Source organism: Cladophialophora immunda (assembly GCF_000835495.1).
Source record: "Cladophialophora immunda strain CBS 83496 unplaced genomic scaffold supercont1.18, whole genome shotgun sequence".
Taxonomy (NCBI): domain Eukaryota; kingdom Fungi; phylum Ascomycota; class Eurotiomycetes; order Chaetothyriales; family Herpotrichiellaceae; genus Cladophialophora; species Cladophialophora immunda.
Window position 1 is genome coordinate 2,823 of NW_015622558.1, and position 14,940 is coordinate 17,762.

Here is a 14,940-nt window from a genome sequence, read left to right on the forward strand (position 1 = left end):
CCATGATTGAAGAAGGATCGCTAACAAATGATCGAATGGCGGAAGTTGCCAACTGCAGTAGTCGCACAATCACTACCTCGCGAACAAACCTTCTTCGGTTCGGCGGCACGACTGCACCATACAACAGCCGTGGTGGGCGTCCTCGATCTATGACTCCACTGATGCTCGCCACCCTACTAGACCTCCTCCACCAACAGCCCGACTTGTACCTCGATGAGATGGCGGTTTTCCTATGGGATGGATTTGGCGAGCTCCTGTCGACATCTACCATTAGCAGGGCTTTGGCCTCCGCCAAATGGTCAAAGAAGGTAGCCCGTCGAATAGCAAGGAACAAAATGCAGATCTACGCGACATGTACCTCCACGATTTGTCTGCCTTCGAGCCCGACCATGTCGTCTATGTGGACGAATCCGGCTGCGACACAAGAGTGGGGTATCGACGCACAGGGTGGTCTCCTCTGGGTGTGACCCCGGTCCAAATCGCTCAGTTTCGGAGGGAAAAACGGTATCATATCCTGCCGGCATACACGTCCAATGGCTTCCTATGTTCACGCATCTACCTGGGCACCACCGACAGCGCTGTGTTCGAGGACTTTATAGAAGAACTTCTTCCCCATTGCGGTAGATGGCCCGAGCCCCATTCGGTTCTGATCATGGACAATGCGTCTTTCCACCGCGGCGAACGGGTGCAGCAGATGTGTGGCGCAGCTGGGGTTAAGCTGCTTTACTTACCTCCGTATTCGCCAGACTTCGCCCCGGTTGAAGAGTGTTTTGCCGAGCTCAAGGGTTTTATCAAAAAGCATTTCTCTGAATATATACAGAACCCGGACCAAGGCTTTGGTAACTTACTACAATGGTGCGTGAATTCGGTGGGAGGCAACCGAAAGAGTGCCAGAGGTCACTTTCGACATGCGGGATGGAAGATTGAAGAACCCGAGGCAGAATAAGCAAAAATAGTACTTGTACAATACTACCATAGTGACAATAAAGCCAACCCTCTAACATCTATCAAACTAGTGTTACATGATGCAAGGCGATCTGCCGTTCTCAACCTGTTCGTCTGCGGAGCCGCCTGCAGCTCCTGCGTGATTTGCTTTCCGACGCTTGTTCCAGGTCGGAATGTCGTTCATGAAACTCTCGGCGATGCCTCGTTTCACCTTCTTGCTGGCAAGAAAGTCAGAATTCCGTGCATTGTGGATCTGCACTAGACTGAATCCCTCATCCAGCACTGCTTGCTCGGCTTTTCGGACTTCCGCTTGGAGTGAAGAGTCTGGTACCGTGCCTGGAGCCACTCGGAGAATTCCCTCACGGCGACATCACGAGGACCTTCGATATCCAGATCGTCAGCCAGCGACGAGTCCCAAATTTGTACTGGACCAATCGAATGTGCCCGTCCGCTCGACGGCGCTGCCTGTTGGGCATGGCCAGACAGTATATTGATAGTGACGGCAGAGGAGCCGCCAGGAGACCCCGCCACCTTGTCTGACTTTCGATCACAACTTTTCTTCTCTTCGTCGTAAAGTTGCTGCCGAATGGACTGTGGGACGTCATCATGGGTCTCCAGCCTGCCACGCCGCTCGACAAACCTGACCAAGTCTTTAAGGTGATGAGTTAGTAGTCTATAATGCTTTTTTCCCACTGGATCAATCCAGCAGTACCGGCCCCAAGGGCACGGCGAGCCGGGACAGCGCATGAGGCCATACACCTTCCGCCAGTTCGACTGCCCGGAAGTGGCTTCTTCTGCGTCGACCCGCACGTCTAGTTCGTTGAGCATCCCCCGAGTGGTTGACGTCCGTCCCCTCTTGTCGCCTGTCCTTCCATTGGTGGCTGGCAGGACACCTACCTGAATATAGTTGAACGACACATTGACCAGTAGGCTTTTGCCTGTCTGGAAATATTGACCCCATTTCTCCAACCGTGTCTGGACGACTTTCCAGTCGATATCGATACCAGGGAAACGCTTGATGAGATCCGGCTGTGACCGCTCCTTCACCGAGACCACGACGTTGGTGTCGTCAGGGCGCACTTCTGACATCCCTCTGAATTTTTGTTTCACCAGATCCGCGAGACGGGCTTTCAAGCAACGCTCCCAGTAATGGCCCGGTGCCAACACCACGTCAAGTTCCGTGTCACTGGTGAGGTGCCTGCGGTTCAGTGTTTCGCGCTTCACCGTCACCGTCCACTTAATCGAGTAGCGGAGGCAGATCGGGGGATCTTCATCGTATGTTTTCTCCGGGTCCCAGTCCTCCTCTTTAATGAACGTCAGTCTCTTGTTCGGCTGCTGCCGCAGGCTCAACGCTCGTGGTGTGACATTCGATGCCGTACTGGGCGAGGCGGGATCAGGAAGGGGGTGTTGCATCGACTCCGGAGCTCGAAGCAGTTCTTGCCAGTTGTGGTGAATTCTGAGAATCCCAGAAATTAAAGATATTTCGCATATCAAAATCGCCATTTTCATCGTTGGTTTCCATGGAGTTAGTGGTTGGTTACCGAAAAGACGGAATAGCATACCCTGAAGGGGGTACGAAGGGTCGTGGTGACGGACGAGGGATGCGGTCGGGGAAGTGAACACCTCAGAGAGAATCATCCATCCTCGTCCAGCATCCCTTTCCCTATACAACTAACCGCCCCTTTGCCTTTCCACGGTTATTCATTCGACAACGCCAGCCTCCTGGTATAATCACCTAGTTGCAGTAACGACTGCAGCAAGGTCCATTTTGCTGGGCGCATCTTGTTGACCTTCACTCCAACCACTCTGTGCGTGAAGAAAGGCGTCTGACCAGTGACGGTATCTGTCAGCCCTACCGTGCCACCACAACAACGAACAGTATTTGTGTGAATCCTCCTCTTGCCGCCATCTTGTACCACTCGAGGGGACTTCCCTCCTCAGAGCCTAGCTCTGTGTACCTGCAGGGCTACATCGCTCGCTGCGCTGTCCCCTGCAAGTGTTCGTACCGTTCATTGAATCATCCGAACATCGTCTCTAAGGACGGAGAAGTAATTCGACTCGAGGATGCGAGGAGGGGCCCTGCGCAGCGGGGTTCGATGTCGCGATGTGGAAGCGCGACGGGTGGGAGATTTACGCTGGCAGCCCGCTTGGGGGCCTGCGTGGGAACCCGCGCAAGCAACAAAGGCATTTGATGACAGAAGGGCAACAAAACATGAAGCAACCACGTCTCTGGTGAGTTTAAAATACTCCATCCGTTCGAATGCCATATTTTCAAGAGGTTGGCACGCCAAGAGCTGGCGCCTATCAAAACCTGTGGCTGAAGCTCCGGTGCCCCTGGCCAGGCGCGGATCAGCCGGCTAATCGCCTTAGGGCCGCCAACCCCTAGCCTCACGAGTCACGAAGAGTCACAACACGAAGGATCGCCGCCGATGTCCACACAACCCCACGATCCGGGCGGCGCTAACATGAGACTCGTATTGAATAGCCAGAGCAGCCTTAGGCGTCCAACAGGCAGCTATAGCAGAGTTGGGATAAGTTGACGTGGTTGCGGAAAGCCGAAAGTCAACCATTATCGCACTTTATAGGGTGCAGTTGAAGGGTATGGGCCTTCTTATGTAGCAAGAATTACCTCAATACTGTACATAACAACTTCTCCTTTGATTTCAGAGGCCGACTTAGTTTGCTGCGTCCTTCTTCCACCTAGATTTGCTCCTTTACGGTTGATTCCCCGACCCCACGCTACTCACTCGGACGCATCATGGTCATATGGCATCAAGATCGAATGCTGCTTGGCAGCTGCCTGTGAGGCAATTCGGAAGGATAGGGGCTGGCTTGGGGGTGCTGTGTTTCGGTTGGCGTAGGTGATCAGCCTATCTAGTTCCTTGCTCTTGCGGTTTGTTGTCGCTTCAGGTCTCGTATCTCGTGCGGTCGTGGCCTCTTGTGCCCCGAGTCCACTCTAATTTGGATAGTGCTGGCGTTGCTTGTCGCCCGCAAGTGTCAGTGACATGTCCATGCGCAATGTCGATTCCAAGATGTGCGCTTTGAGGTTTCGCCCAACCGATGAGCATCAAAAGTGCTGATATATGGAGACTTGATACTAGCTTTTCGACCTTGGTAACCAGCGCGCTTTCGCCGTGGGATAATCATTTATCAGGTCGTCAATCGTAGATTCGTGTAGCAGAGGCATATCCGCTAGCGTACTGCCGCGAGACAACATGGCGACGCCAATTTCAAGGTCTCGAAAGTCCCTTTGTAGACGCTCCTCGAAATTTGGCATTAAATGGGGTGGAAAGCTTGGATGGGGTAGCGTGATGGAGGAGCCAAAATCGAGGAAGCAGGGACCATGTTGTGTAACCAGAATGTTTTGTCCTTGAATGTCGCCATGCGCAATGCCGCAATCGTGTATTTGTTGCAGACGACAGCGGAGTGAGGCGGCAATTTCTGGAGTGAGATTGACTTCTGAAATGTCCACGCCCTCGACAAAATCAAATAAAATGCCGCGGACTGGATCCTGCGATCCAGGTGGGCGATCCCATAGAAAAACTGGAATATCGAACTTTCGGGCTATTTGCACTTCCACCTCTTGCGGTACCTCAACCCAACCATGGCAAGTTGGTGTATGTAGACCATTTCTCCCCTCTTTGATAAGCTTGCCATATGCCCGACCCTCGGCCAGAAAACGGTCGTAGCGAAGTTGCTTCTCGAAGCCTGGCAATTTAGAAGCGTGCAACTCCGACCTGTAGAATTTGTACTAGAGGCTAGTTAGAATAAATATACAGTGAAGGAACGCAAGGTTCTGCAGTCACCATCTTCAAGACGTAGGTCCTTTTGCAATTGCGTATTTGAAAGACAAAGTCTGCATCTTCACCGTTAATTGCATCCAAACGGCGAATGACATGTTTACGTCCACCAGAGAATTTGAATCGCTCAAGAAACAAATGTCTGGCATAAAACTCATCTCTGACGCTCATAATGCCACTGTACGGGACTGCGCAACAGTTGGAGGAGAGTTTGTCTTGCTGCGTCGGCGAACCAAGTAAGGAGGCTTGGCTTAGAGGGAGGCGTTGCCGTGGAAAAGGATCACGTGCTAGGCTTCCCACCAGCCCTCGTTACCACCTCAAAATTCCTTCCAATATTCGTATTTCTCTTAGGTACTAAGCGTTGCAGAATAATATAAAAGGTACCATTCGATTCCCCTTAACGAGGCGAATCGAATGGTACCATTTATACAAGATTATTCTAAGAAACGATGGTGATGCAGGCAAAAAGGTAGAATATCTAGAAATGAGGTGGGAAATTGAGTCAGCAGAGAAATCCTTATCGCCCTATTCGCCCAACCTTACTAAAGCTAAACCCAGAGAGGAATGTAACCAAACCAGGGTTTTCAAGGATATCCTGTCCGCCTTTCACAGCTTTATAAGGCATCAGAGATTTGCTCAGGTTGCGAGAGAATCGCATCAGGTGGCAGTGTTGAGGCGATTTTCAACGAGCCAACCTGACGATAGAGTATTTCCCCTGACGGTCCTCTTATCCTCTCCCAAGACGCCAAAGGTGGATATGATTCGCGGACAGAATTGTCAGTTGCCGCCCACAAAGCAGCGGCAAACATGGCAAGATTGATTGTCAAATTTCCCACACCATGATTGGACCACGGCACCACGCACATCTCGAACGGGCCCTCGTTAATATCAGGATTTCCGCCATCGGTGTAAGGGGATCCTGACGAGTCTAGCGACATGCTTGACGTTCCTGAAAGCACGGACGTGATAGATGTTACGCGTCGGGAATTTTCTTGAGAAACCAAGCGCCTTGGTCTACTGGTGGAGAGAGGTCGTGCCGGCTCAGGGGATTTCCTTCGGCGTAGCCAGACCAGTTCAAGATCAGATATTAGGAAGCATGATCGACAATTAACCCGTATGGAGTACAGGTGGACTTGCCGTAACGCCTTTTCAAATTCTTCTCGCATATGTTCGTCTCGTGAGTCTTTCATGCTCGTGTTCCATTTCTTTGACTGCTTTGTATCTCCGGGCCCAAGATCCTCGTACGGAGGCTTACCGGAATGATTCGTGACGGCCCAGTCTGGTCGAAGTCGAGGATCTTCCTGAACGTGAGATCGTGAGCCAAGGGACCACGAAATCGGAAAGCCGAATCCGCGGTCCTTTAGTTGGTCTTGGGCAATTTGTAGCGCGCAATCGATAATTGTGTGGTGACGCTTGGTCAGGATGAAGGTTACAGAAGATTCGTCCGTCAAGTTCAGATCGTGTGCCGCAATCGGAGGCGGGTCATTAAATAGGTCGTCGTCCACGGGTGTTGTGAGAATATCTCCAAAGCAATCCATAATGGTTTCGTAAGAAAAGTCCAGCCATGGTTCAACGCCCTCAATGTCATAGTCACCAACGGGGAAGGTGTTGGGGCCTGCCCGCAGACCTTCTCGACGAACTTCTGGATTGGGGGTGGTCAAATAGTGCAGGAGGGTACGCATTGGCGAAAACGATTTCGATTAACAAAGTTCCGTCCCGAACCACAAGAAGTAAGGTATATCAAGGCAGACCTGGATTCAATTGTAATAAAAGGGACCTCTGCTTCACTCACCATAACTAAGAAAGATTAATAAACCCAAAGGACAGTTGTGACGATTGGGACGGTCAAGGGCAGGCACCCGGGCATTGGTTGGCTCACCAGGGCCCCGCACTAGGCAGGTACCGTATGGGTGCTAGCGCAGCCTCGTGCTAGCTACCTCCCTCACATATATATAGTACTGCCCTCGCCAGCGAGTCTTCTTTCTCTCTCTCTTCAGTTTAGCCTCCTAGTAATTGAGCTGTCTACTCACCCTGCGTTTTGTACGAGCCGACACAAGAATTGCACTGATAGCCAACATGGGGCGCCACGTGTTCAAAGGCTAAATTGGAGCCCTTTTGTGGCTTGTATGCACCCGTAGTCGTGCAGCGCTGTTCTTCCATAAATTTCCTGGCGACTGGAGAATGAATGCTGGCTTCGACACTGCGGGATTCCTTGTGGTAAAGTATAGATGACATGCGATTCATTTCGGTGGGGGAACAGTTTTGGTCATTCAAATTGCTGGAACCACGTGCTACCGCCACAGCACCGCCACAGCCGCCAAAGCGCGTGCCGAGTCATACCCAGCATCCAAGTTGTGTCTGTTTTTGAGACCACGTAAAGCCAACTACAGTATCATGAACGCAGCTCCCTTGAGATGTCTCTCGAACAGGAATTCCTTGACATGGAGGACTTGGTCTCAGCCTTTGAACAGCTGTCCTGCCTCGGAGCGGACTCTGCTGGCCTAGAGCGTCGTAAGCGCCAAAAAGAAGGTGACGCGGATGGCTATGAAATCGCTATCGAAGAAGATAGTTCTGAAGATGACTTTAACGTAAGTCACCAGACCCGCATGCCTGAAACAAGCATTAATCCCCGCCTGGAGCTCTACCACGGATATAAGCAATATCCTACAAATGCCTTCGACCGCCCCATATTCTACAGAGTGATTGATGAGGAATCACCGACCCCGGCATCAGATGGCGCTTTGCTACCCAGACTACAACCAGCACCGCAGAAGATCTCGCGACAACGCATGCAACAATATCTTCATCACCACGCGGATCGCTTTAGCCGCAAGCCTACACCTTTTATCTCCACGACGATAGACCTTCTACGTGCCTTTGATAGATCCATGGAAGGTAGGAGGTGGGAACTACACTGAGGCTATGCCCTACATCAACATTGTGGGCTCATAAGAGATGTTAAGTACGAACGGAGGTACTAGTATGGGGTCGGGTGCCATCTGAAGCGATACTTGCACGGTGGACCTGGAAATCTCTGGATGAAAGTGGCATCTTCAAGGCCTTGCCCTCGCTTGACAAGGTGTCGCGTTGCAGGGGTGTGCAGGATCTCAGATCTATAGGGGCTGAGGATTCTGATAGACTCCTCGCATATTTATTTGCTTATTAATTGTTCAATTCCAGATCACAAATAAATCATTCGGAATCGACCTGCTACGTCGCCAAGGGATAGGCACATCCGATTTTCTTGAACCTGCTAGAGCGAGACAAATTCTCTCATAATAACCAAGGCAGAAAGGGAACACGGTCAGGGACCGTATAGGTTCCAGCCTCCTCCCACGTCTGTCCGTTGAGAAATTCCGAGTAATAGTCACAAGCACCTGAAGCACAGGTCCAAAAGCCCATACCTTGTCTGCGACTTCCAACACCTGCCTTGTCTTGTCGACTTGGTATTCCACAATCACAATTCGGATTGCTAGGACTTATACCACGATCATCATCCCATGTTATCCAGCCCCTTTCATGGTCGGAGTGAGTGCGGCGTCCGGCACCTTTACAACGAACGCAGATGTAGTATGGCCTGCCTACATTGCCATTCAGGTTACCTGACATCACAGAGGACCGATATCGAGGTTTCCAGCTGCAGAAACGGCAGGTGGGAGGAGGAAGCGGGAAGCGAGGAATCAACGGTATCATCGAAGCAACGATTTCAGAAACCGGTATTGCTATGGTAGCAAGTTAATCGAGGCAGGTCCAGCGATTCTCGGGGACACGTAACTTACAGGCGAGCGTCCTTTGATGGGCTCCCAATGACTCGACAGTTACCATTTCCACGGCTCTTGCAGTATCTGCAGAGGAAGAAAATGAATTATGTTGATTGAAAAAAAGAAACCCGCTTCAGGACTAATTATTGCAGGGTGATCTCGCCAAGAAAGAGGGGGGAAAGTAAGAACATCTAGCCTTCGACACCACGCGATCTAATCACGTGACTGCATTCGTGATTTACAACATTGATGATGGCTGCATCAACTCCACCAGCTACAATCCCAAGTACTCTGTTTGATGTGTACCGGCAGTATAAGACCTCCACAGAAGTGGTGCTCAAGTGGCTGGGCGACAATGATGCCATCACATCGCGGTCAGGTGTCACTGTCAATCGATTGCAAAGTGCTGCGGAGAGCGTTTATGCCAACACTATCCAAGTACCAGAGGCGATCTATCGCGCATTTCGAGAGAGTGTTGCGAAGAGACGGAAGGTGACAAATTGGTTTATGTCCGCGGAGCTCAGCGCTGGGGGAGAGATGAGCCAAACCACACTCAATCATATTCGTTTCACCGAGAAGTGAGTTATCGGTCGAGATCACTGAACTGGAGCATGATTGACTAAGTAAACAGGTTGGAAAAAGCATTCTTAACTCTATTCCCAAACGGAAAAGGAGTATGGTCTCGCAGGCCACTTGGCAAGGGTGAGAATGAAGCTGCCGCAAATGAGTCCCGCAGTCGCTTTGAGAGGTTAAGTGATCGGGTACTTGATCCGATCCAAGCTCCAAACATCGAAGAGGATGAACAGGCTGAAGAGGATGAAGAGGATGTAGAGGGGGCGCTGGGTCCGCCACCACCTGCCTCTGCAATGGAGGCTCTGGCGATATCGGAGACTTCAACACTTGGAGACGATCCGCTTACCTCACTCATACGGATCCATCTTTTGTTGCGAGTAAGTATATCCGACAAACACACCACTACTGTACTTAAATTCTAATACCTTTTACATTCAGGAATTGGATTCTATCTGCGAGAAAGTCAAAATATATTCGGAACAAACCTCCGATGGAACTTTGCCACTTCCATTCGCTGCATGGCTTACAAACGCTGCTTACGAGGCTGCAAAGAGGTTGTGTGCGGAGTTGATTGACATTGATAAGGATGCCCAAGAACATCAAGATGTCTACATCGGCGTTGTCAACCGGTTCGACATTGTCTTCACCTCATTCTCACCTGTCTCCAAGTTCAATGATTTTACGCAAGGACGTGGGATGACATTTCCTTGGATAGCTATCGCTCATTTCAAACTTGAGTGGAAGGGGGAGCAACCCCCTCCCGCAAAAAGCGATTGGCAAGATCCTCTCAAGTGCATCTCCTCAACATACAAGGAGGAGGATGGCGTCTCGTTCAGCAAAGATTTGGACGCTTATAAGTTCATCCTTACTTCTATCGGACAGCTATTGAGGAAAGAAAACTATGAAAGCCCGGAGTCAGGCTTCACCCCATCGGATATGAATCCGTTACTTTCCGATATCTCGGCTTTTCTAGAGAGTCCGAGCGAGAATCCCAACCTCAGCTTAGTTTTTGGTCTCCATCTGCTTCTCGAGGCATATCGAAGCTTTATCTGGAATACCAACGCCGCCACAAAAATCAATTGTCGTCTTCAAGCACTGCGTTTCGCAAAAGATATGAAAGAGATGGTACAAAAAGCATTGCCTCAGAGTGGTGACCCTATGGTTCGCAAAATACTGGTGGTGGATGCGTCATATTTGGACGAATATCTTGCCGAGAACCGCTTTGATCTATACTATCAGTCTCCATGGACAGCAGGATTTCATATGTGTGAAATCCTCCATTATTCCATTGATGCAGGTTTACGGCTCTTCAATAGCGGAGGACGTGTCGGTGCAGTTCTGCATATCTACAACGCCCTCCGCCAATTGAAGTTTATTGCTGCCATCCCTCTGCTTGATGATTTATGCGAGGTGTTTCGGCGAGAAATATTTCTTGGTTCACTCCCAACGGAGAATTTCAGCTCGCATTTCCGCCGTTTCCTGGGTGGCACTGTGCAATCAGAGGCGAGCCAGACATTAACGAAAATTTTATTGGATTTGGTGGTCCCCTGTATACTTCGAGAAGTGGACGACGACGTTCTCATCGCTCTGGTTCTGCGAGGCGCCACAGGTTAGGAAATGACGCTTGAGCGACAAGAGAGCCAGTTCGTCCATGACGCGAGATTCGTTTTAACCTCTCAGCGTGAGTCTCCTCACTCCTGTCTGTGGCGATAACGTAGAGGTCTGACGTATCGTATACCACGGCGTAAGCTAGTCCAGGGCCTAGTCCTTCCCCTGGCTTCGTCGTTCCCTCTGGACGCCACAGTGCAACCAATTCCAGTTTCGTAACAGGGCCGGGGATGTTTCCTTACATTGCGGATTGTGTAAGTGGTGCCTAGATTCGACAATTATGCAGAGACTTACTTTTTCCATTCCGAGGCAAGGGCTATGTAGACGGCGAGACTTACGCTATCTCTGCTGGCAGGCCTCGAAGATTCTCTACCACCTGTTCATCACGCCGTTCCCATCGGCCGAAGTAGGGTGGTCTCCGGAAAGAAATGTAAAGTCCCATCATATAAAACCCTTGCGCGTCTCGTACCAGCCAACAGAGTAGATTATTTGCCCTTAGGGAACTGGGAGGGGCCAACACAGTCCTTGTTACTGGCTCCGGTTTCAGACAGACCATCGACCCTTCTATGGGCATTTTCACCTGTACCGCCATTCTTGGGGCCACACTCTCGCCTTCTCAACGATAGGGTGAGGAAATACACACTCCCGCGCTAGTTGTTGCGTATGCCAGAATATTACATCAGAGCTTGACACTAACTAGAGGCACGGCGTGAAAGCAATCAAGCCCGACCTCGCGACGTAGATATTCAATAACCACCATTTGTCCGACTCTCGAAAAAGTCCGTTGGGCAGCAACGCTTTGCTATGGCCGCGCTAGTTGAAAAGAAGTGATCTGGATCAGCGATTAGTCAAACAAAAAAATCGTCCGGTCAGATCGGAACGTGGCGGCAAGGTAATTGCGACGCAGACCCGCGTGACAGAGGTCGCAACGGTATCCTGCCAATAGCCGGGATTCTTACCGACCCATACCCTACTAACTCTCACCAGCGTCTTAGGTTGAGCTTGTTCACTGAGAATAAGTGTTATCAAGGCTGCACTGAACTTTGCTTTGAGTGAAATTGGTTGAGTAGGTATGTCTGATGGAGTATTAGTGTTTGTAACAGAGGTTCCCCGTCTGGGGACTGGGGGGAGGGTAACCCGTCGCCTCTCACTAATTTCCTTTGCTCGTTCCTGCGCCTCTTTCTGTTTACTCTCGTTTCGCGTCCTTTGTTGATCATACTGTGCTGTCTTTCCCTCTCGCTCTGCCCTGTGGCGCTTTCTCAGATTCTGGCGCTCGCAGTTCACGCGCTGTTCGAACTGTTCCATCTCCCTTTTTTCGACTTCTTCCAACTGCGATATTTTCGCGTTATACTCTTGTTCTAACCCATCCTTCTCTTTTCCTAACCACTCCATCTCCACTAGCACTGTTGTTTCTTCATCGTCAAATGTTTGGGCGTCCGGGAGCACTTTGTTCACTCCATCGGGTCTTCCATCGGGTCTACATTGAGGGGAAGTCGATTTATTCACGCTTCGCGACGAATGTGGCCAGCTGGGCTTTGGTGGTCTTCCTCGCGCTCGTCGGGTTCTAGGTGGTGTGATCTGTCGGGTGTCGGTAGTGTCTTCGGGATCTGGTGGTAGCACCACAGGGTCAGACACCAGAGTATTAGGGACGGAAGGAGTAGAGGGAGATGGGGTGTTCGGTCCCACGTGCGTGAAACCGTGGTAAATCTGTGCCATGTCGATGGGTAAAGGAAGAAAAGTTCTCTCGTGGAGGGCAAAGGTGGGCGGCGGAGAATGGGTGAGGATGTGCGCAAAGCCTCTCTTAGATCTCACAGAATTGGTGCACTGTGTGGCTGTTGCGGTGTCCCAATCCTCTGGGTCGACTACTGCAAACGCGGGCCGTCACGCGCAGGCAAAATATCGCCGGAATTTGAGCAAAAAAGGCCCTAAAGACACTTCGATGCCCTCCGGCGACCCGTGGACCCCCCACTTGATTTATCCCCCTTTGCGCGCGGCGAATAATGACGAAGTGCTGCAGCGGGGAGGCGCGCCCCCTGGTAAGGCCCCCAACGTCGTATTATCCGCCTTTTTACTCAACGAAGTACAGAGAAAAAATTTTCCCATATGCCAAGGACGTTTGATACTTATACTTCGGCCGTCGCCAACGACTTGAGCGACGGTCCCTATAACGCGGGCCTCCGCCTCAAAGCCAGCGGTCATACTACTTTCCGCCCCCCAACTAGGGATATCGGTAGGAGGAGGAGATATAAAGTAGTAGGAGTTCTGTAGCGTACTATGAAAGAGTGTTTTCTTTTTCTTTCTCCCTTTCTTTTCCCCCACGCACAACGAACCATATAGAGAGAAGATGGGAGGATATCGTGGCAAGCCTCCTATACGGTATGCCGACAAGGAACTCCTGTTTCGCGCGTAGCCCCAGGACAGTTTTCGATGAGGTAACTTGGGCGACTTAGATGACTTGGGGGTAGCAGTGCTCCGGACGGACCCTACTTTGAATCAATCGCCTTCCTGCCTCCCGCGATAAAGCCCACCTGCAGAGAGGCAAAAGGCTACCAAGTACGTTACGGAAACGTCACGTCCTTACTAATAATAATCGAAGCTCTGAGTCAAAAGTTGTCGAGCGGGCCGAGTCACCTACTTATTTCAATCCTACGGGCGTTTCGGGTAATAGACTCCCGAGATCAACCCTGCTGTCATAAATGCTAATTACGGCGGGCGCCAGGTGGACGCGCAGAAAATGTTATCAAGATAGCAGTAATCTACTGGCCGCTGGGCACCCTATCCGAGACATCCTGTAACTTTCTCCTCTCTTTACAGCGAACGAAAATGGCCGCGGCGGCCAACGCTTGCCCTGGTGGGAAAGGGATTGGCCCTCCTTGTCGTCTGACTCTCCTCTTCCTGACCGACTTAAACACGTTTGACCGTTGATAATCGTTACACGGTACGGAGTACACGTCACGGCTTGCCAAGCCTTTTGTGACATCCGCTAGGCCATCCTAGGCAGCGCTAGGTCAGCAACGCCCTACCCCTCCTCCCCAATGCGGTGGGATAAGGACGCCCAGGCGAGAGAGCGCGCTACCAATCATCGATCTCTGCTGCTAGGATCTCGCCTCCTGCCTTCGCGACCTCTGCCTATTGCAGGCGCGGCGTCCTTCCGCTTTATGTCCTCTCCTGCCGCTTCCTGCCGATGCGGAGAAGATCATTGGGATCAAGTGTGATGCTTTCCACATTCATCTGTACACAAGGAGACTATTGTTCAAGAGAATTGAGGGTGAGAGAAGCAGCTTAATCGGCTTATTGGAGAGCTGTTAGCCTGTAGGTAGCGGCTTTGATCTTGCACTCGCGATATTCCGTCCTGCGTCTAATTGCATCATTTCCCGTTAGGCTGAGTGACGTGGCGCTGCATCCTTTCGATGGTAGGGGTGAGGTGACCTAGTCCGTGCCGCCCTTAGGTATCTCTCGTTGAATACGGTATTGGATTGTATTAAAGATTCTTATGGCTGAATGTATTGAACAATCGCCGTGTAAATCGATAATTGGCTGTTCATCGGCTCAAGCTATGTCTCTTTAGGAAAGACGGTTGCTTCGGTTCTTAGTTATTCCGTTGGAGAAACACTTTTTGGCTCTTCCTAGGATAGCCTAGCTGATCCCGGAAAAGGCTTAGCAGGCTGTGATGAGCCTACAAGTAGTGCCAAGGGCTGATTTTCAGCTTCGGGAGCGTGGCGCTGGGTGATTAGGGGTCTTATCGTACTACCCCTGGATCATTCCCTACTATTATAAAAAGCCTCCGTTGTGCTTTTGGTCGGCCATCGCCCGAGATAAGAGCCTTACTGTGGGGCACAACTGGCGCTGAGATGGGTTGAGTTTGTCGACAGTGCTCACTGCTCAGAAGTTCTAGAGTACACGATAGATTAGGTGGTTATTCCACAGGGCGACTGTTCCGCTTTCAACATATTGGACCTTCCACCAAAAGGTTATCTTACGATGGTCTTCCCTCGGAAAACGAGCAGGACAAAATCGAGCGACTGTGAAACACGGGACTATTGCAGAGGGAGTCCAAAGCATAGAAACATTAGGGCGTCTGTTGCGCCTGAGACAGTTGCCGTTTTACGTGAGCTTCAGGCGTTACCCGATTGCGCCTAGTGCCAGGAGGTCTTGCAACATGTCAGGACTCAGGAGAGGTCTTCCTGGCACCTAGCAATCTGTATATAGACGTTCAGACCTGGCCTGAGGACAGGCACAGGTAGACAGACCAA

The 14,940-nt window shown here is 50.9% G+C and overlaps 6 protein-coding genes across 9 annotated transcripts; 2 read left to right on the forward strand and 4 right to left on the reverse strand.

Moving 5' to 3' along the window:
* Positions 1-943: 943 nt before the first annotated feature.
* PV07_12576 (uncharacterized protein) lies at positions 944-3,207 on the reverse strand. The gene has a single exon (XM_016400112.1). It carries the CDS (start codon positions 2,581-2,583, stop codon positions 1,204-1,206), a length of 1,380 nt encoding a protein of 459 aa, XP_016242234.1. The 5' UTR covers positions 2,584-3,207; the 3' UTR covers positions 944-1,203.
* Positions 3,208-3,416: 209 nt separating this feature from the next.
* Positions 3,417-5,007, reverse strand: PV07_12577 (uncharacterized protein). Its single transcript, XM_016400113.1, has 2 exons — positions 4,752-5,007; positions 3,417-4,696 (listed from the first exon to the last, which is right to left on the reverse strand). The coding sequence occupies exons 1-2, from the start codon at positions 4,914-4,916 to the stop codon at positions 4,043-4,045; spliced, it is 819 nt and encodes a 272-aa protein (XP_016242235.1). The 5' UTR covers positions 4,917-5,007; the 3' UTR covers positions 3,417-4,042.
* A 352-nt stretch (positions 5,008-5,359) lies between these two features.
* Positions 5,360-6,427, reverse strand: PV07_12578 (uncharacterized protein; the record flags this gene model as incomplete). The annotated part of the gene is made up of 1 exon (XM_016400114.1): positions 5,360-6,427. One exon carries the CDS (start codon positions 6,425-6,427, stop codon positions 5,360-5,362), a length of 1,068 nt encoding a protein of 355 aa, XP_016242236.1.
* A 705-nt stretch (positions 6,428-7,132) lies between these two features.
* PV07_12579 (uncharacterized protein) lies at positions 7,133-7,951 on the forward strand. Its single transcript, XM_016400115.1, has 2 exons — positions 7,133-7,333; positions 7,385-7,951. The coding sequence occupies exons 1-2, from the start codon at positions 7,160-7,162 to the stop codon at positions 7,661-7,663; spliced, it is 453 nt and encodes a 150-aa protein (XP_016242237.1). The 5' UTR covers positions 7,133-7,159; the 3' UTR covers positions 7,664-7,951.
* A 796-nt stretch (positions 7,952-8,747) lies between these two features.
* PV07_12580 (uncharacterized protein) lies at positions 8,748-10,693 on the forward strand (the record flags this gene model as incomplete). Its single annotated transcript, XM_016400116.1, has 3 exons — positions 8,748-9,084; positions 9,138-9,456; positions 9,518-10,693. The coding sequence occupies exons 1-3, from the start codon at positions 8,756-8,758 to the stop codon at positions 10,691-10,693; spliced, it is 1,824 nt and encodes a 607-aa protein (XP_016242238.1). The 5' UTR covers positions 8,748-8,755.
* A 180-nt stretch (positions 10,694-10,873) lies between these two features.
* PV07_12581 lies at positions 10,874-12,676 on the reverse strand. Of its 4 annotated transcripts, none has more exons than XM_016400118.1 (3): positions 11,839-12,676; positions 11,647-11,763; positions 10,874-11,519 (listed from the first exon to the last, which is right to left on the reverse strand). In XM_016400118.1, the coding sequence occupies exons 1-3, from the start codon at positions 12,401-12,403 to the stop codon at positions 11,434-11,436; spliced, it is 768 nt and encodes a 255-aa protein (XP_016242240.1). In that variant the 5' UTR covers positions 12,404-12,676; the 3' UTR covers positions 10,874-11,433. The 4 variants fall into 4 exon arrangements, with proteins under 4 accessions (XP_016242240.1, XP_016242242.1, XP_016242241.1 ...); XM_016400120.1 differs by having other exon boundaries at positions 11,825-12,676; XM_016400119.1 differs by having other exon boundaries at positions 10,874-11,763; positions 11,825-12,676.
* Between the last annotated feature and the right edge of the window lie 2,264 nt (positions 12,677-14,940).

Coding starts and splice junctions, on each gene's coding strand:
- PV07_12576 (XM_016400112.1), bottom strand. CDS start 2,583: ATGATTCTCTCTGAGGTGTTCACTTCCCCGACCGCATCCCTCGTCCGT.
- PV07_12577 (XM_016400113.1), bottom strand. CDS start 4,916: ATGAGCGTCAGAGATGAGTTTTATGCCAGACATTTGTTTCTTGAGCGA. Junction 4,697..4,751: donor GGACCTACGTCTTGAAGATG/GTGACTGCAGAA, acceptor ACTAGCCTCTAG/TACAAATTCTACAGGTCGGA.
- PV07_12579 (XM_016400115.1), top strand. CDS start 7,160: ATGTCTCTCGAACAGGAATTCCTTGACATGGAGGACTTGGTCTCAGCC. Junction 7,334..7,384: donor GTTCTGAAGATGACTTTAAC/GTAAGTCACCAG, acceptor CCCCGCCTGGAG/CTCTACCACGGATATAAGCA.
- PV07_12581 (XM_016400117.1), bottom strand. CDS start 12,403: ATGGCACAGATTTACCACGGTTTCACGCACGTGGGACCGAACACCCCA. Junction 11,520..11,646: donor AGTTAGTAGGGTATGGGTCG/GTAAGAATCCCG, acceptor TCGCTGATCCAG/ATCACTTCTTTTCAACTAGC.